This window comes from Gracilinanus agilis, chromosome 1 (assembly GCF_016433145.1).
Source record: "Gracilinanus agilis isolate LMUSP501 chromosome 1, AgileGrace, whole genome shotgun sequence".
Classification (NCBI taxonomy): Eukaryota; Metazoa; Chordata; class Mammalia; order Didelphimorphia; family Didelphidae; genus Gracilinanus; species Gracilinanus agilis.
The window spans coordinates 187,632,931-187,653,732 of NC_058130.1; the positions used below are offsets into that span (position 1 = coordinate 187,632,931).

Genomic DNA, 20,802 nt, shown 5'->3' on the forward strand with positions numbered 1-20,802 from the left:
CAGGAATATATATATATATATATATATATATATATATATATATATATATATATATATATATATAAAATAATGGCAGAGAACAGAATGTTTGACTCTTTCTGGCAGACGTTTAGTAACAGGAGTATAAGTATAGTCAAATGATTTTAAAAAACTAGATTTAAAGAGGAAAATATTTTATTCAAGAGAGAAAAGACACATTGAAGCTTAAAAAATGTAAGTGAACTGAATCCAACCTGCGATCCCTCCAAGTTGAATGTTTGAGCATTATGACAGAGCAGCATAACGTCTTTCTCCAAATCACCAAGGCTCCGGTACTTGTGATTACGGATTCTTTCCTAATGGAATTTTTAGATAAAATGGAGGAGAGGAGAAAAAACACAAAATGAATGACTCTGTTAACAATATGTGTAGCCTGATTCTCACTTGGGCTCTGTCGGAATAACCCTCCTACAAGTTAGATTTAACTCCCAAGGAGGGGGTGTATAGTGGGGAGGGAGGAATTGTAAGAAAATGAGGAGAGAAAGAATTCTAAAAGAAAACACTCGGAGGTCTCTGTACAGTCTACCGAAAATGTAAGCCACCAAGACTCTCGAACCTATCCAATGACATTTTCTAGCTAGGCTGGCATAAGTGTCAATTTACAGGTACCTTCCCCCCTGCCCCCCACCAACTGCCCCCAGTTTCACTGAAACCATTTCATGTGATTTGTATACACACTTCTTTTTGGTTTCTACATTTATTTTTTTAAATAGAAGCTTGCTTTCAAACACAACACCCACCTTTATTTTTTTGAAATCCACTGGCTTCCTAATTAATTCATAGTATTCTGGTAATTCTTTCCTTGATGGAAGCTGAATGAAGACTTCACTTAGCTGTCGCCCTGAACTGAAAAATAAATCAAGCAACATTCAGTAAGGGATTTTCTTTACAGTAAATGCCAATAAAACATAATATATAGAGACCATGTATTACAAAATGCACAGGAATATGGGGCTCCTTAAATCAATACAAAATCCAGCTGCCCTATTAGTCAATATACTCTGCTGTCACTTCAAAGTCAAATGAAAACATCAAAGACCACAACTCCTATCAGACTATATGCAAAAGCCATTTTGAATTTATTTTTTCCAGCCAGCAAATCTCTTCCTTCCCTTTGGGAGTATTTAAAAGCTTTCTATTCAACAGAAAACCAGGTTGTTGTTTTTTTTAAGCAACAATTCTTTGAGCTAAAGGAGAAATGACTAGTTGTTTTCTCTGTCCTTTTCTTGAAAAATTAACTTCAGTCTGACTTTTATAATAATTTAGTATAGAGCGCTTTAACTAGAAAGGAAATGTGATAAGAATCTATGTGATTGTATGGATTTGTATATGTGTGTGTACATATACACACATATATTTATGTAATTCAATTCTATCCCTTTTCAAGCAATGCTTATAGTTACAAACCACACATATATCTTGTGTTAATATCCAGAGGAAACCTGTCTAAGTGCATTTCCATATATAGAAAGCAGTTTATATATTTTTTTTTCAAAAAGGAAATTACTTTGAAAGGGAAAATGGCTCATATTTCTGAGAAGTATACTTAAAACCTAGTGAATATACAGTCATGTATTTAAGAATATATTTTAAGGGCACAAAAATGCCTGGAATGCATTAATTTGTAAAACACACTCAAGATTGTGAAACATTTTATGATCAGAAATTTAGTCTAAATATTCCAAGGAACTGACATTACTATCACTTAATACTAGAGCTTATTTATATACACAGCTAAATAAAGAAAGATATTCATCATTTAGCTGCAAGATATGAACATCTGACCTGGACTACTCAGATCAATATCAGCTTGTGAAGAAATATAATCATTTTAAAGTCTTCTCAGAATGCTACCATCGCCTACTTCCTTTGTGTAGCCAAAGATACCACAAAATATTACAAACCGCTTCTCTCAAAATTCCAGAAAGCTATTTTTGGGGGTGGGGTGGGGAGTGGAGGGTTGCTAGAATGTGAGAAGGTAATGGTTAGGCATGAGTGACAATATGCTGTTTTAATCCATATTCCCAGATGAATAATTAAAAAATAATCATAATGACAGTTATCATAAAAAACATGCGCAGTAACTTAAACGGTTGCCTAGCAACTAGAAGGAAAAATGCTGAAGTGCAAAAGGGGCCTGCATAAATTAATAGAAATGTCTCTGTCAGAGGGATGAGTGAAGTTCTCTATTGCATTAGGTCACCTTTTTAAAAAATGCATATGTGCAGCTCATGAATACTCAAATTGAGTCAGGAACCCAGGAGGGAGAGACCTGCTGTTGCCTAGGGAAATGGACTTTTGCTCAAGAATCACAAAGTGTTTAATTAGGCTATTTTAGCAGGAAGCTGATGCTTTATCTCCCTCGATTGAGAAGTGCACATATGTGTGTTCCTCTATAAATTTCATCCCATCGGTCATGATGGGAACATAATTTATTAATATATCTGATACACAGAATTACAATTTCTGCTCTTGCCACGTAAATTTTAAACTGTTTATGTTCATTAAAATGAAAATCAGAAAGATAAATGAAATGTACATACAGATTTTAGATCTTTTTTTTTCTCCCCCATTTTTTGAAATGACTCTTTTACACCCAATTATCATCAATCCAAATGGGTGGGGCCCTATAATTTTGGATTAGATATGTCAACATCTTCCTGGTGTTATTTTTTACTTTGCCAATAGATGGTGTCATTTTTCTATTGATGAATTACAAGTGCATCCTTTATATCAAAACCTATAACTGACATACTAAATCTGGACTGAACAATGGCGTATTTCTGATCAAGAGTATGCTGAAGATTTCTAATAATAGGAGGGGGATGCAGAACCGAGGATGGAGCCATTCCTTGATCCAATTGGTCCTTAGTGGATCTACTTTACAAAAACAGACAAGCCCTGTTCCACCCCAATTAACCAATGAGAATCAACCATCAGAATTGAATAATTCAGTATTAGAGGGAAGGGAATTAGATGTAAAGTTTAACAAATAAACATATTTAATTAGTTTTATAGATGAAAGCTAATTGATCTGAGCCCTCCAAGTATATTCTCCATTCTATTTTCTTGATAGTAGAGAGAATTTACATCATAACATGAGGAAGAATGAATTTCATAGGAAGCTTTTTTTTTTAAGGGTTTGCATTATAATATGGAGGATGATGAATTTCATAGGAAGCTTTCCCCTCCCCTAAAACCTGCATTATAATATGGAAGGACCATGAATTTCATAGGAAGTTTCTTATTATTATTTCTGCCAGATGTGTGTAAATGTGTACTGTGAGCATATGACAGATACTTTGAATTCTGGAATACAGACTGACCTATTGTTGTGTAACAAAGCATCCAAAGCTAAATTCAATAAATATTTTGAACAGCTACTATGTGCTCATTGCTATAGAAAATGTTACTTCATACTTACATATCCAGTTGGGAGACAAGTCTTGCTCTCGAGAAACTGAGGGCGATGTATGTGTGTGTATGGGGGTGTGTGCTGTGGGGGAGCAGGGGCACAATGACAAATATGCAATTATAAAGTGAAACAGAATATAAGTAAGCACCACAGCAGTTGTACAAACAAAATGCTATGAAAATTCTAAGAAAGCTTGGTCCTTCATAACTAGGCCCACTCTACCTGACTATTGATCCTTTTCCTTATTTTTCTCCATTATCCACTTTGGTACAATGTTCAGGGAGATCAGTGTCTTCTGCATACACAGAACTATTCTTTGAAGCATCTTGCTTTTGCTTACACTAATATATTTTCCTCCTACAATGTTCTCTAACCTTCTTGTCACCTGTTCAAATCTTCTTCGTCTTTCCAGGGCTAGCTCAAGTTCTAATTCCTCACTTTCTGAATTTCTATTGCCCTTACAATAAGCAAAACACAGATTATAATGAAATATCAGTTCCTTCCATGGATTGGTTTTTTTTCTACTTAAGTGAACAAATTTCACAAGACTAGGGAACATATTTCTCAATAGATCTAGTTAAGAAACTGTAGTGCAAATTCAATAAATAAATAATTTGTCATCACTTTTTTCTTCACCACTAATTTTGAAAAAAAGAATACTTTTGCTTTTCTTTAATTAGAAAGTTGGTGGTATTTGGGATTCTCAGCCTTTCTCTTAAATACAGCTAACTTTGCAAACATTTAGGCTTTTTTCAGTACCAGAAAGATTTTTAATAAGTGCCAAACAATGAACTAGTTGTACATGAATCTGTAAAAGATGTTCTGTTTCTATTGAAACTTTTAAGCTTACTCCATGTTTTTTTTTTTCCATTATGTCATTTTGACTTGATTGTTATATTTGAGAACTAAGTGCTGCACTTGAGAACTAGGTGTAAGTTATCTTTTAGATATGTACTTCTTGTCATAAGAGAAAAAAAAGAATATTGAAGGGAAATTGATAAAATTAATTTTAGATCAATTTATTACAACTATAACTTTCTTTATATCAGTGTGCTACTGTGGCATGAGTGGATAGAGCTCTAAGCCTAGAGTAAGGAAGGCCTGAATTAAAAAGTAGCCTCAGACACTAGCTGGGTGACACTGGACAAGTCAATTAACCATATTTGCCTCAATCTGTTAAATGAGCTGGAGAAGGAAATGGCAAGCCACTCCAGTATCTTTGCCAAGAAAATTCCAAATGAGACCATGAAAAGTGAGACATAACTGAAATGACTGAATCACAATAACTGCCAAAGACTGTAAGGATGACAAAAGGTGACAAAAATGATGAAAATTCCAAGCACGCAAATATTTAGAAAGGCAGAAGAGTAGAGTTTTTAAAAAAAACACCTGATTTGGGAGTTAAGGGATCAAGTACAGATCAACTATGAAATCACTACATGACTTTCATCTCTTAGGGCTTCTGTTGTCAAATCTATTTTTTAAAAGGAGGAGAGATGCTTTCTAAGGTCACTTTCAACTCAATTATATTAACTAAGGAAAGAAAAAAAATGCTGATGAGAGAGACCAGGAAACTTCCACAAATTTCATTCTGTAAAACTGAACTGTACAAAGAAACAGACAATGAAGTCCAATTCAATCTATATGTAGACAAATGAGAAAGTAAACTCTTAAATTTGTTTGTGGACTGCCTGCAAGATTAGTCAATGTAATAAGAAAGTATAATAAAGTGACTCTACAAAATTCTACTCTGCTGGCCCGTTCTGTTTTTAGAGATTAAGATGAGTTCTTAAAAGGTCATGCAATGGAGGAACACTATGGTAAGTTCTACCATTCCAGGAACACTTCAGGTATGGCTCCAGTAGTAGAAACTGGCCTTTTTCCAAGGACCAGCCTATCTAGATATGGACTGGCTTTTATTTGAATTCCTTGACCATGATAATTCATAAAAAAAGAAAAAAATGCAGTCTACTTCCTTCGGTTTTCATAGTGATATGAACAGAGTAGTTATAACTAAGAACTGTGTTTTAGACTATCCATAAACATTAATTTAATCCATTAATTCTTAAAAACAAACAATCCTCTTACATTCTGTCTTATAACTGATATTAAGTGTTAGTTCTGAGGCAAAAGAGAAGTTAAGGGCTAGGCAATTGGGTTTAAGTGACTTGCCCAGGGTTGAATGGCTACGAAGTGTCTGTGGTGTCAGATTTGAATTCAGACTTGCTATCTCCAGGAATGGCTCTCTATCCACTGAGCCACCTGGCTGCCTAAATCTACTAATTCTCTAAATGGGAACTTGTGCAACAGCAAATAGACAAACTACTCAAGGAACTGAAGCATATTTATCTTGACATTTTCTCTAAAAATGAAAGCAACATACAAAAGAAAATTATGGCTTCCTAGGAGGATAATTCACAGATTATCCTGGAAAACATAAATAAAACAGTCTTTAAAAGAAATCATGAAGCCATTACCTTTTCCTCTAAATGTTCGCCTCTTCAAAACATCCCTATTTCTGTTGAAGACACCACCATCATCCCAATACCTCAGGTTCATAACCTCAGTATTATCCCTGACTCCTTACTCTCCATCCTACATTGATTGTCCAATCTTGCCATTTCTATATTCTCGTCTCTCATATGTAAATTCTTTTCTCTCTATCCAGCTACCACCTACCTTAGTTTAGGCTCTTATCCCCTCTTATCTTGATGATTACAAAAGTCTCCTAATTGGTCTCTCTACCTCACTATTCCAAGACTTTCACCACTTCCAAGTCAACTCTGTATCTTGCTGCCAAAGTAATTTTCCATAAGTTCAGATCTGCTCTCACTGAACCGACTCCAGTGGCTTCCTATTGCTTCCAGGATAAAATATAAACTCCCATCGTTTTTTTAAAGTCTTATAGAATCTGGTCCAAATTTATCTTTCCAGCCTTACTGGATATTACTTTCCCTCCCACATTTTGCAATCTAGCCAAATTTGCTTTTTCTCTGTTCCTGGTATAGGAAGACACTCCACCTCCCATTGATGGTCCTTTGCACTGTTCATCTGCCATAGCTTGAATGGATTCTCCTCCTTACCTTTGCCTTAGAATACTTCTCTCTTCTTTTAAGATGCAACTCAGCTATTTCCTAGGTATAACCTATCCTTTCTTGTTGTTTCCAATTGCTAATGTCCTCCAATCCACCTTATGTTTAACTACTGTGTGTATATAACGTTTATGCATACATGTAAAAACTTTGTATTTATGCGTTATGTACTTTAAAATAGTAAAATTTTAATGTTTTTATATTTCATAAATTCCTCTCCATCCTTTCCCCTCTCCTCTCCCAAAGAATCAGCCTATATGTCAAAAAATATTGCTATTTTTATTTTTACATACACTTAATGATCTCCATCAAAACGTAATTTCATTATTAGTAAGACTGTTTAATTCTTTGAACTTATATCCACAGTACCTCGCTTAGCACCTGGCACAGAGTTGGCATTTAGTATTTGTTGACTGACTGATGGCAACAAGATGAAGGCAACAAGAAACATTTCATGGGGTGTTATATCTCACATAATATGTCATATTGTAATATAATGCTCTTAAGCATTGACCATCATGGAAAATGTTGCAGTTTATGCACCCACATTATCATTTATTATGAGGATGAAGAAGTAAATATGAAGAATTTAATAGCATCTTCCAAATATACCAAGGCATATTTTGAAACTCTATGACCTTAATGAAAATGTAGACATCAGAATGGAAAATGTGTTGCAAAATATTGTTCAAGAGTAAGAAACAAGCACAGCCATAGACTTGTGTATTATACAGATGCCTTAAACTTTTATATTGTTGAGATTTTCTTTGAGAAAAGAACCAAGAAATGCTGGTCAGGGGCAACACCAAGTAACAGAAGAAACTGATTATATTTAAATGACCAGGCAATAATTCATTCTTGACAAGGTAGCCATTCTCATGTTGGCTGTCCATGTGTAGTCCTAGAATTAAAGCTAATATAAAAATTAATCCAAACAAGAAATAATGAAATTTGTAAAATCATATGGCATATGATTAAGACAACTCCAATTTTACCTCTTTCAATATGCTACGTTAAAAAAACAGACCAAAAAAACTAAAAGGTATAAAACAACAACAGATATCAACCCAGGTTGTAGCCATTTCATCTGTGTATATATATGTATGTATGTATAGATTTTTAAAAAATAATTTCAAAAAGATGGAGGCCCCAAAGCCTAGAAATTGCACCAACCAACTAATACATTATATCTTTGCCAAGAAGTGACATTTATCAGCCACTACCATCACTGGTTTAGAATATAAACTTGTTTGTAAAATCTTGCACAGAATCACTTCAAAAAAGGGTGACAAGGGACAGAAAAGGCAGGTTTAAAGATGGCAAGACATCCAACTATGTAAAATCATCTCAAGAGCAACTAAAGATAAAACTGCAATAAGAATAACAAATAGATAAAAATTAGGAAAGATCCACACATATTTTAAATGACAAATTCTTTGTCCAGGACAGTGGAGCTACCATTGTAAGCTTTTAACATATTTTTTCCAAGGAAGTAGAAATGTAACCAAAGAAACAAGACCGAATAAGCAGCTGTACTAGACCAATCTGTGCTGATGGCAACACATTTTGATGTTGAAAAATTTTGGACCTCTTAATTAATTACCCAGAAAAAGTTGACAGAGAGTACAACAATAATTACTGACCCACATGCCTACTTTCCCGTAAATAGAAAATGTTTATGAGAGCAATCTACACATTCATTAAGTGCATGCTTGACGAAGGTATAAGAAGATAAGCAGAAATTTGCAAATTACATCCTATAGCAGACCACATCTTTACAATCACATATAATTAACTGAAGAGTATAGATAATACAAGATCCTGCTGTGATTATTGTTCTTGACTGTTAAAAAGAAAGTAACTCTGTAGAATAAGGGGCTGGTTTAAAGGCTCTCTTCCAATAAGGTATTTTCCACGCATATGTCAAAATCATATGAGGCTTTACAACAGAGATAATTTGTTTCGATAACTCTTTGATTATTAACATCAAGTAAAGGCATAAAACAAAGATGCAAGCTTGCCAAAGGTGCCTGCCACTGTCATGGAAGCTATCCAATAGAGATTCCATAATGAAGATAGATTTCAAACAAATGAATAAGTTATGGCATGTGAATGCAGTGGGATGTTACTGTGCCATTAAGAAATGATTATAAACATGTTTTTGAAGAAATCTAGGAAGATATATAAACTGAGGCAGAATGAAGAACAATTTGTACAACACTGTAAAGACAAATAACACTGAAAGACTTAATTACTCTGATCAAGTCAATGAGCAACTACCCACCTCCTGAAAGAGAAGCACTGGATTCAAAGTGTGGCATGAGGTATATGTTTTTGGACACATTCTATATGGGAATTTGTTTTGCTTAACAGAACATAATTTGTACAAGGGACTTCTTTTTCTTTTTCTTTTCAGTGGGGGAAGGGTGAGGGAGAGAATAAATGTTAATTGAAAAATTAAATTAAAAAACTTTAAATCCCATGAACTCTCTTTAGTGAGTTTCTCTGCATGCTCCTGTTTGGGTCAATATACTAATTGCCTCAAGCCTGTACCATTAGAGAACCTCCTTAATGAAATTCATAATCTCTCAAAATAGAATTTCTCTTATTCTTCTTTGCACAAGAAAAGCCAAGATGTTAAAAAATACTTATTGTCTGAACTATGCAGTTGGACTTTGAGCTCATAAAGTTTGTTCACTGGTAAGTCTCTTTGGCTCTCAACACACACATGTTTATATGTGTATATGTTATGTTAACATTTACATGTTTAACACAGGCATATACACATGTGTAGATATATACATATGTGCAAATATATAAACACATATATACATCCATCTGTCCATTTTTCTATATACCATCTATTTATCTGTATCTTGGAAAATGCATAAAAGAGATATCAAGCTGGGCTCAGAATTGAATGGGAAGAAGGGAAAAAGGAGCTAAACTGCCTTTTGAAAACTATATACATCTTTTAACAACCCCAAAGGCCATATTTTAACCACTAATATTCTTTCTATGATGTTGAATGACTATAAGTCATTATAGTTTCTGAAGAATAGTTTTTATTCTATAGTTTCTGAAGAATAGATTTTAAGGATCAACCAAAGAGTAAATGGTGTACATTAGAACAAGGTAGTATACTGAGGAAACCATGCACATAATGATAGAGAAATGTAAGATAAAAAATTAAACATAGATTGGTCATATAGCAAGATCAAGCTATAACCAATGAGCAACAAACATGCTTTATTGATATCCATAGATTGTCAAGAAAATGAATGTTATGATTCATGTAACCATGGGAAATATTCTAAAATAAATAAATAAACTTAAAAGAAAAAAAAAGAAAATGAATGTTGATGTGTGAGGGTTTTCTTGGAAGAAATGGCCAACTGTTAACACAGGATGAACAGGCATGGTCTGGTTACAATATGTAACACTGGAGGGAATGCCCATATTGGGAAGATCAAACAACCACTTGAGTCATTAATTTAACTTAATGTTTTTCATCTGAATTACAATTAACTGAAAATGTGCATTTCTTAAGTATAAAAGGGTGAAAAAAACCCCAAAGTCTGAAATTCACATTGCTGTCAATAGCTTCTTTTTGGACTCTAGGCAATATTTTTACATTAAATAGCAGATAAAACTTTCTTTTCATTAATAATAGTTAATATTTATGTAGTCTTTTAAGGTTTTCAAAATGCTATACATATATATATCAAGTAGATATATATGATCTGATCCTAGCAGCACTACAAGTATCCTTATCAACATTTTAAAGAGGAGTTATCAGGTGCAGAGGGGGTCACAAGACTTACCTAAACTAGTAAAGTGTCAGAGGAAGGTTTTGAACACAAGTTCTGACTAATACTAAGTCTAGTACTCTATATATTTTTACTGCTTCACCTCTATCCCTAATAATATCTAATGTATCTGATACAGAAGCAAAATATATGTGAGAATAGCAACTAATCTACAAATATGTTTTTCGTAAAAGTCTATCTATATTCTTTGGCCATACTGTCACTTTCACAAGAACAATCTGGACTGCTTAGCTTAGAAAGAGAATTTTAGATCCTTTTTAAGGAAATAGCAACTGGATGGCACCAAATATCTGACAAAGAAGCTATTTAAATAATTGACCTGAAAATTGTTGGTATTTTTCTAAAGATACATTAAATGTCAACAATATCATTATAGCTTTAAGGACAGATAAAATAAAGACCCTGAAAGAATTAAGATATCCTTTATAAAAGTATAAAGAACTTGGGAATTTTTGTCACTAAAACAGAGACAAAGAAAAAAGAAAGGGAAATAAAGTTTTGAAAGTAGAATGCATTTGTGGTTGCTACATTTCATATTCTTCATCACATAGTGTCCTAATATTAAAGAAAATAAGAAAAGGTAATCATATGAGCCAGCAGTGGAGAGCTCTCTAGCAGTATGTCTTAAGACAGTAGATTAAGTATGTCCTGAAATTTTTATCCTTTAAAATTTTCTTAGTTCTAAATTCACTCTACAAACAGATTCCTGTGTTCAGAAATTTTAGTGTTTAGTAGACAATTAGGAAAGTAAATTCATACATTTAAGTGGTTACTTGAGATTTAGACTTCAAAATATCAATAAATTTAGCAGAGTTTTCTTACTTGATACCATATTGAAACTTCACAATAATAATATAATATGGCACTTTTTAAAGACATAAAATTTACAAATCACTTCACAAACATTCAGGGTCTTGGAACTTGGTTTCCTAAAGTTCTGAGTTCCCTAAAATAACTTTGCAAACTGTGTACAATGGTAATTTTCTATAGTAAGGCAACAGTGCAATGTGAAAAAAAGGATATAGTTATGTATTTAATTCTGATGAACAAAGAATAGTGATATGGAAATGATGGAGATCTGTGATAAAGAGACTTTGTCATCTTAGACCAAAAAATAGTGAGATTAAGTAAACATATGAACATACTCTACAAAACAGATTTCAATTAAAAAAATTAAGCTTGATATCAAAGTCAGAGACTATATTGGGTAACATAGTTCTATAAAGATGAAATGATCTATAATTGATCAAATGTAATTTCGACAATAAAAGAGGTGGTGATAGTATAGTTATAATATGTATAATGAGTTGGAAATTAAAAAAAAAATAAAATCTGTGATTTGGATCTAGACCTTAAGGTAGAAAACACAGTAGGGATTTTAAACCTTTTCTTTGGCCATATGGTGAAGACTACAGATCCTTTCTAAGTATAATATCTTTAAATGCATAAAATAAAATGTGTAACATCTCAAAGGCTACCAGTTATGTTGAAATAGTTATGCAGTCTCTGACAGACCCTTGGCAGATGCCCATGTGTAGCAAATGGAAGCCGAATGATGCCGAGCAAAGGAAGCTGAGAAGAAATGGCTGGATGAGTAGAAATCAAGGGAAGAAAGAGCATACTGGAGGAAGGGGTGCCCAACAGTACTAAAAGCTGACTTAAGTTTAAAAATCCAAATGAAGGGAAAAGGTCAGTGGATCAAAAATGAAGAGATCACGGATAAGGTTTGAGACAACCAAAGTCTCAGTTAAGTACTGGAGTCTGAAATGAGACTACAGTAAGGGGAGAAGAGCAGGAGCTGAGGAAATGGAGATGTGAGGACTTATTAAAGTTTTATTTTGAAAGAGAGAAAAGATTTCATATGGAAACATGAGAAGGAGGCCAGGTTAAGTATATAGCTTATAAGTGACAGGGAAATAGACAATGAATAAGGAAAAGGAAATGATCTAGATCAGTGATTCCCAAAGTGGGCGCCACCGCCCCCTGGTGGGTGCTGCAGCGATCCAGGGAGGCAGTGATGGCCACAGGTGCATTTATCTTTCCTATTAATTGCTATTAAAATTAAAAAAATTAATTTCCAGGGAGCTAAGTAATATTTTTTCTGGAAAGGGGGTGGTAGGCCAAAAAAGTCTGGGAACCACTGATGTAGATGAAAGAAAGGGAAAAAGTGGTTGAGGGGAAAAGATGGAAGGAGATGAGATCCAAAAATAGGAGTGAGTTGGTCTAGGGTCAATACACCAAATACACAGGAAGGGGCAATACTTCCAAGGACTTGGGAATCAGCTCAAAATATAATTGAGAAACACACAGCAAAACATAGACAATATTCCATTATAAAACAAAGTTAATATGGGGCCTGTAGTGATCCTTAGATTCAAATCAGTATTCATTCATTTCTGTTTTGAGTTTGACACCATTGGTTTAGAGGCAAGGAGAAGGGTCACGACTTCATCAGATACTGATGCAATGGGGAGGGATGAAGATGAATTTAAGTTTTTGCTTTTGTTTTTTAAATTAACTGTGAATGTACAGAATGTGGAACAGGAGGCTTGATGGAGCCAAAAGCTCTGAGAGTTTTAGTTCATGTATCTGATAGAAACTAATACTGTGCCTTTGCTACTAAATAAAAAGCCTGAAACTTAAATAATTTGCTATAGCAATGTTGTTGACTGTACTTTCTGGATCAAGGAAGAAGAGAGTCTATGCTAGTCAAACTATACTTAAAATACTGTGCTTTGTTCTGGGGCTCTTGTTTTGGTTGGGATACTGGCAAATTAGGCAACAATCAGAGTAGGTGAAGAGCAGGTTGGTTAAAGATCCAGAAATCTTGTCATGTGAGGAAAAGTCAAGACCCTGGGACTAATTAATCAGAAGAAGGGAAGATTTTCGGAGTGGGAGGAAGGTACATAATTATCATTCAAAAAAGACAAATTTCATATTTGAAAGGTCTGCACAGAAAAGAGGGAATAGGTATAATTTGTACTAGAAAACAGAATTAAGACAAATAGGTCACAGTAAAGGAAAATTTCAGGTCAATATAAAGAATTTAAAAGAATTATTTCTATCTAATGGGATGAATTTTCTTTGCAAAGTGGTGGCATTCTTGTAATTCTAAGTATTTTTTTTAACCCTTACTTTCTGTCTCATAGTCAATACTAAACATTGGTTCTAAGGCAAAAAATGCGATAAGGGCTAGGTAATTTCAGTTAAGTGACTTGTCCAGGGTCATTGAGTCAGGAAGTGTCTGAGGTTGGATATGAACCCAGGATCTCCTGTCTCCAGGTCTGGCTCTTCATCCACCTAGCCACCTAGATGCTGCCTATTCTAAGTATTTAGGTGGATGGGGCATGACCATATTAGGGATATTGTAGAAGAAATTTCTGTTTTTGGTGGTAGAAGGCAGTAGATGATATTTAAGCTTTCTTTCAACACTGAAAGTTCCTTTTCTTCCTTAAAACAAAATATTTATGAGAAATTTCCTCTATCTTTGAAATGTTTCTTTTAGTTCTTTTTCTTTATTATTACCACTCCACATCTACTAATCTCACTTTCCTTTTTAGAAAAATTTTCTGGTCTCTGAACTCCCATGTAAACAAGAGTGGATTCAGTGTTCTAAGATCTAAAACTTGGGTAAAAAGCTTTAGGTAAATATTTAAAATCTGATTAAACACAGAAATACTTTAAAAGCTTTCCAATAAAACCAAAACTCATATTTAAATTTTTTGGAAAAAAAATCGTTACCTGTGCCCCTGAGTACAGTATCCCTCCTCTGTGAGATGAAAAGTATGCAAAGGTTACCCTTTGACACAGCAATATTATTATTAGGTTGATAACTCAAAGAGATCAAAGAAAGGAAAAAGACCCATATGGCACAAAAATTTTATAGCAGCTGTTTGTGACATCAAAGAATTGGAAAACGAGGTAATGCCAATCAATTGGGGAATGGCTGAAGAAGTTATGGGACATGGATATGAAGCAACACTACTGTGTTATAAAAAATGATGAAGGGGAAGGTTTCAGGGAAACCTGGGAAGACCTCTTTGAACTCATACAAAGTACAGTGAGCAGAACAAATTATATAGTAACAGTGATATCGTAAAGCTAATTAACTTTGAAAGGCTTAGTTCCTTTGAGCAACACAATGACCTACCACAATTCCAAAGGACTGATGATGAAATATACTATTCACTTCCAGATAGAGAGCTGATGGGCTCAGATGGCAGATCAAAGAACATTTTCTTCTTCTTTTTCTTGCTTCTCCCACCCCTTTTGGGAGGAAGATGGCTAATGTGGAAATTTGTTTTATATGACTACACATATTTGTAGCGGGGTTTGTTTGCTTTCTCAATGCGTTGGGGAGGGAAAGAATCTGGAACTCAAAATAAAACAAAACTGGGTTTAAAAAAATATGTTCAAGGATTCTCACAAGGGCAAGGTGTACTAGGTATTCTATTCATAGAATTCAAATTCACACACATACAATATAACTATCCTTGACAAAGGCCAGCTCAGGATGTTCAGGATATAGAACCACCACTGTCAGGAACAGAGTGCCAATTATTTTCACTTCTAGTGACTTCATTAAATAATACCTGGCATGTTTCTCAATTTTTCAGAAACATGACATATATTTTTTTTTAAGAAAAAGTGAGGTAAACAAAAAATATTCTCTAATGAGAATCAGGTACATGTTTTCTTATAAAACAAATTCAAGTTATAATAATTTAGATATCAATGCAAGAGGATAAAAAAAAACCCTGCAATGTGAAAAGCATTTAATTCCTCACACAAGGGTTCAAGATATATGGAAGCTCCTAAAGGTCTCATTTAATACATAGTAGAGCTAACACTTGAAGTAGTGGGAGTGATTACAAGTCACATAGGTAGGGAGAGTTACTATGTTAGTGACAGTCTCTAATGGTATAAAAACCTTCAACTCCATGACAACTGCATTTCTCAGAATATTTTGTCTAAGATCAACCCCAAAAAATAGGATCTGCTGACATTCCATCTAATTAAAGCCCTCCTAATTTGAGTACCTCCTACTTGGGTACCAAGTTGGTAAAGTGAAATGCAAAATATAAATAGAGTAAGTCCCTTCCCAGAGGATTCCTAAGGCAAACTAAACATGACACATACAGGGGGAAATATAGATACACATTCCACAAAAGGTTCATGAAAATATGAAGAGTAGAAAAGGTCTTTGCATGGAATTCTAAAATAAAAGTAGAACTGAAAAGGAGGAACAGGTAGAAAAATGCACTCTCCTCACACGCTCATCAATTTGGGATATTTTTTACAACACACCTAATACTTTTGTATTGACACATTTCTCAAAGTGGTTGGCTTCAATATCTGTATACTTGGCCAGCTAGGTTCCTAAACTATGAGAGTGAAGGAGGAAATAACCACATTAAAGAGATTCATGTGAATCCAGGGCACCATTACAATGTAAAATTACTTCTACATGGTAGCAGGGTCTTAGAGAATTCCTTTTCTGACTTTTTCAGAAGATAGGAAAAGTATACATAGCTAGGTACAATTTTATAAATGTTGGGGTCACAATTTTGAATCTTATTTTCTTTAAGGACCATTCTCAGCCTTTTAGCATCAAATCTGTTTTAGGTTGAGTTAATATAAACCAGTTGGTCACCTAAACAAGTATAACCGGAGAAATAAATACTCCCCACTCCAATGAAAAGTAATATATGAAGGCGATAAGCAGAAAGGGGCATATTCTGGGAAATATTTATTGCTGTCATCATTACCACCATCATCATTGTTGGTATTATTTAATGCCTTAGACTGGTCAAATAACCGATACAATCCAACTAAATTCTTGGTGCTGATCCTTCTCAAAGAATAGACGGGCATAGGAAGGGGTATGGTAGCCAGAATTCTAAAAGGGATGATCATTTCCAAAGAAAAGAAGGGTACAATTCAGTTGGTAAATAGCGTTCTCTGGCCCAGTATGTCTTCCTCCATTCCTATCTTTACAATACAAATTCAAGTGTGCACAACTAGACCTCAAAGAATTTTGAGCTAGGAAGGGCATTAGAAATCATCCAGTCAGAAATCCCTCCATTGATAGACAAGGAAAGCAAAGTCAAGGGAGGTTAAATGAGCTACCAACACTACAGCAAGCAGCAAAAGCAGGCTCTGAACTCTGGCCCTCCGACCCCAAATAACCCAATGCACTATCTAACACAGCACACAACTACCTCAATAAATACCAGGTCCACAGCTGAGTCTCTAAACACATTGCTGTCTTTAACTGGAGGGCATTTTACAAAAGCAAAACTAATAATAGTAATAAGTAATAAATAGTGGTCATAAACCTAGTAATGAACACTTAGAACCAATTTTAATGTTTGTTTGTTTTTTTTTCTTTTAAATTACGGCCACTGATCTCTCTGAAAATGCGACCAGAAAATAGACTAAACCAACCTGTTGGGATCAGAGGGCATTTCTCTACTCTGCCAGAAAAAGAACGAGGGCATCATGATCATTAGAGACTTGTTATTTGCCTTCCTCACATCATTTTAGAATTCAGCATAGCTACAATAAGTAACAAAAAAAAATCTCTGCTCAATTCTTCGCCTTGAGTAATTTGGTCAATAAACTTTTCACATTTGTACAACGCAAAGTAGAAAATATAAACCATTTCTAACCAACTTGTTAGAATAGCTTGCAAAATGGTGGCGGGGTTACCTTTTAATATGTTTTTGATCCTGACAATTCCTTAAAGTGAAACACTGTGGCTTGTTTCAGTTGGACATCAGTTATATGATTAACAGAAGACAAAGACAACCAACCAGCTCCAATGTTGTTCAACTACTTCATCTCTCCAGAAACCAGACAGATCTCAAATGATGTTTTGTTGGTTTAGGGGACTCATTGTCTATTGTTTAGAAATATAGTCTGCAGAAGATTCTGTGACAAACATGATTAAATCTCCCACTTATAAGATAGGCTGGTGAAGTGAAATGCAAAATATAAAGAGCATAAGCCCTTCCCAAGAGGGTTCCTGAGGCAAAATTAGCATGACACACATAGGGCAGAAATAGAGGGTGTCCCAAAAGATTTAGGGCAGTTTCAAGCTACTAAAAAACAAAACAAAACAAAACAAACAAACAAAAAGAACTCCAAAGTGCACTAAAACTTCTGGGACATGTTCTATGGATAGCTTCAGAAAAGGTAAATGAGAATAGGGAAGAGCAGAAGAGGTCTTGAAAGAGCACTCTAAAATGAGAGTAAAAGAGAAAGGCAGAGACAAGAAAAATGTTATTTACGTGTTCAGTCATTTAGGATATTCTTTCTAGATAGTACACTCAATACCTTTGGGCTGGCACATTGCAACAAGTAGCTGGCTTCAATTTTATATTCTTAAACCATGCTGCTGCCTTTCCTTGTAATCACAGGGCTCAAGACAGTGCCTGGCATATGGCAGTTAATAAATGTTTGTTGACTAATAATTGCTTGTTTTCAAGCATTTCTTAAAGCTAAATCTGGACCTTCTAGGCTGAAAGGAATTATCTGTTGAAGTAGCAAAGACTCTAGAGTAATATCTGTAGTAACAAGACAATAACCTCCAACCTGCAGTCTTGCAACACAAATATATTAGGGGGTGGGGGGAATGGTTTAGAAAAAGGTTACTATTGAGAAATCGGGGCACTTTGGGTGGTGGAAATATTTTCTATAAAACTTCTGTTTAATTTAGAAGATTATATTTCTATGAGAAAAATATTTGTGTGTCCATGTGTTTTCGGATTTCATATTCCCTCTCCCAAATGATGATACTTTAGAGGTCCTTTGAGCTCTCAACAAATTAAATCCTACTTGAGGAGAGAAATTTTAGTATTCAAAGGTCCCTAGATTAAAAGATAGAAGGCACTTTATGTGTCACCTAGTCCTTTAGGACAGGGACTGTCTTTCTGGTGTTCCCCAGAGCTTAGTACAGTGCCTGGTACATAGAAAGTGCTTACTAAATATTGAATGACTCAGTGATTCTACTTCTACATTTTAGAAATGAGAAAATCGAGGCTTAAGGTGATAAAGTGACATTTTCAAGATCTCAATGGCAATGACACTCAGGACCTGTGACTCCAAAGCTAGTATTCCTTCCATTCCAGAACGTTATCGAATAGCTCAAATCATCTTATGTCTAAATATGCTCCCCAAATATTGAAAATTATGATTATATTTGATACATTAGAAATTTTGGAAACTTCAATGTGAAACGATGCATACAACAAACAAAATTTCAAAATTCAAGCAGTCAATTGAGTAAATTTGGATACTTAAAATAAAAAATAAATCAGTGGAAGTAAAGTAACAAAATCTCACCTATCTTTGTAGTTTATTACAGTATCAATAATGGCATTCATCTGCTTTGTCAGTTTGGGGGGGTTTGGCGACAATTTCTCTGCTGGAGGCCGGCCTCTTCTCTTTTTAGCTTTTTCCACATCTTCCTTCCCAGGCTCTTTCTCCACATTTCTTCGTCTTTTTCGTTTCTTGAGCCGCACTTCCTCTTCCATTTCTTCCAAATTACCGTCTTCGATTGCCTATTGTCCATGGATGTAAGAAGGGGGGGGGGGGAGGGAAATCAGCACAATAAAAAAAAAATGAAATTTGAATGGTCAGAATGAATAAAACATATAAATACTAAAGAAAACTAAAAGTTAACAGTAAATTTTGGACTTGAGTAAACATCACCACCATATTGGATAAACACATCTCAAACCTACTTTGGCTTCATCAAAATAACCTAACGGCCTACATAACTCTAGTAGCAAAGATGAATAAGTTTTATAGAAAAAAAAAGACACACCTCTATAAACATTATCTATTTAAATACAACTGAATCCAAATGAAATTAATCCAAATAAAAGTAAGAAGTAGAACTTGGTATCCCATTGTTGTAAGCGGGCAGAAAAATTCCTGACTCTATCTTCAAGCAATCTAACACAAAATTCCACCTATTTTTTCTTTTAGATTTTCTATTAATTTATTCTTGACTCATAAGGTAAAATAAATCAACATTTTATAATTTCTGTGCCAGAAACAAGACCAGAATGAATTACAAAGCCACAATTCCTTACGAATGCACTTAAAGCACACACACCGTCACAAACAAAAAACACTTTCTCCAAATTACCTGCAAACGTTTGCCTTAAACACAGCCAGCAGCTCTAATGCAGAGAGATAATAAAATAGCTATAAAAAACAACCAGGTATAAAAGAAACCTGTTCACAAATGGCTAAAAGATCCATGTGACGAACACAGAAGTTAAACTTTTTTTGAGGGGTAAATTACAAAACTTAAAAAATAAGAAAGAAAAATCTAAAAATCAAACATGCAAGAAATAGAAAATTTGACCACACAAGGAAAAAAATTTTAAATAAATCTTTAAATCAGATTTTAAGATTAATGCTTTCTCAAAACATAACTGATGTTGTTATTTGTTCCCCCTGCCTCTCAATATTGCCTTGAGTATGCAAATGCTAATCAATCCTTTCTCGAAACTGAAAGAGCTCTAATCATAAGGCAATTACCTTCATTTCTCCACAGCACCAAACATGGCTAATATTTATGATCATGTGAGTATAACAATCAATATAAAGAGTGATTACAGCTCAGACATCATTTCTTTCACTTATGTACAATGTCTATTGAAAAAAAAAAAAAAGGGTTTTTTGTGAAGAAAACCTGGTGCAAAACACAAAGCAACCTGGCATGTTAAAAATGCCAGGGGGATTTCAAAATCTGTTTCCTATGCATCCTCCGATGTGCAAATCCATAGAACAAACATGAACACAGAATCCTGAGGGACAGTCTGAGACTAGGCCTTAATAATCAAAAGACAATTTCCATCACGCTTCCACAGTGCTCAGATAACCACTATGAAGGAGCCTCGAGATCTGATGAGTTAGGAGGAAAAAGGAAAGGAAAAAAAAATCTGCACATAATTTCATTAATATTCATTTGGCTAAAACAGGACACCCACTATATACAGTAATACACATTTGCAGCTAGCGAAGATGAAGAAAAAAGAAACTGGTCCGCAAATCTTGGAAGCTGAAAATGCTAATAATAAATACAGCATGCAAGGCTGTCAACAGTTAATGTTATTTGCTCTCCATAAGCACCCAGTTGTACACAGAAATCCGGACGGAGAACACCGGCTTTTGATGTGTCACACACCTACACATGCCTGGGATGTAGTTCTACTGAATCTTCAAGACGGCAATGAAAAAAGATATTTACCTTACCACTATCAGCAGGCCGGCTATCGGAAATCACAGTTAGTGGGGATAAAATTAACAAGCCAGCAAAGCAGCGAGCTGCTAGTCTCTTCATCAGCTGATCAGGAAAAAAAAGAGAGCTGGGGAAAGGCTATGTTTTCATATACAAGTAATTTTATTT

The 20,802-nt window shown here is 34.6% G+C and overlaps 1 protein-coding gene across 5 annotated transcripts in view; it reads right to left on the reverse strand.

Annotated features, from left to right (window-relative positions):
- The window catches only part of SMARCA2 (SWI/SNF related, matrix associated, actin dependent regulator of chromatin, subfamily a, member 2), a 215,224-nt gene that overhangs the window by 11,390 nt on the left and 183,032 nt on the right, over positions 1-20,802 (reverse strand). For 4 of the 5 annotated variants that reach the window (XM_044659297.1, XM_044659311.1, XM_044659304.1 and 1 more), the window contains 3 exons: positions 18,723-18,940; positions 780-885; positions 234-335 (listed from right to left, as the gene is read on the reverse strand). In XM_044659297.1, the coding sequence (XP_044515232.1) occupies positions 234-335; positions 780-885; positions 18,723-18,940 (426 nt within the window). Of the gene's footprint in view, positions 1-233; positions 336-779; positions 886-18,722; positions 18,941-20,643; positions 20,752-20,802 lie in introns of those variants that run through there. The other variant, XM_044659320.1, reaches the window with a different exon arrangement.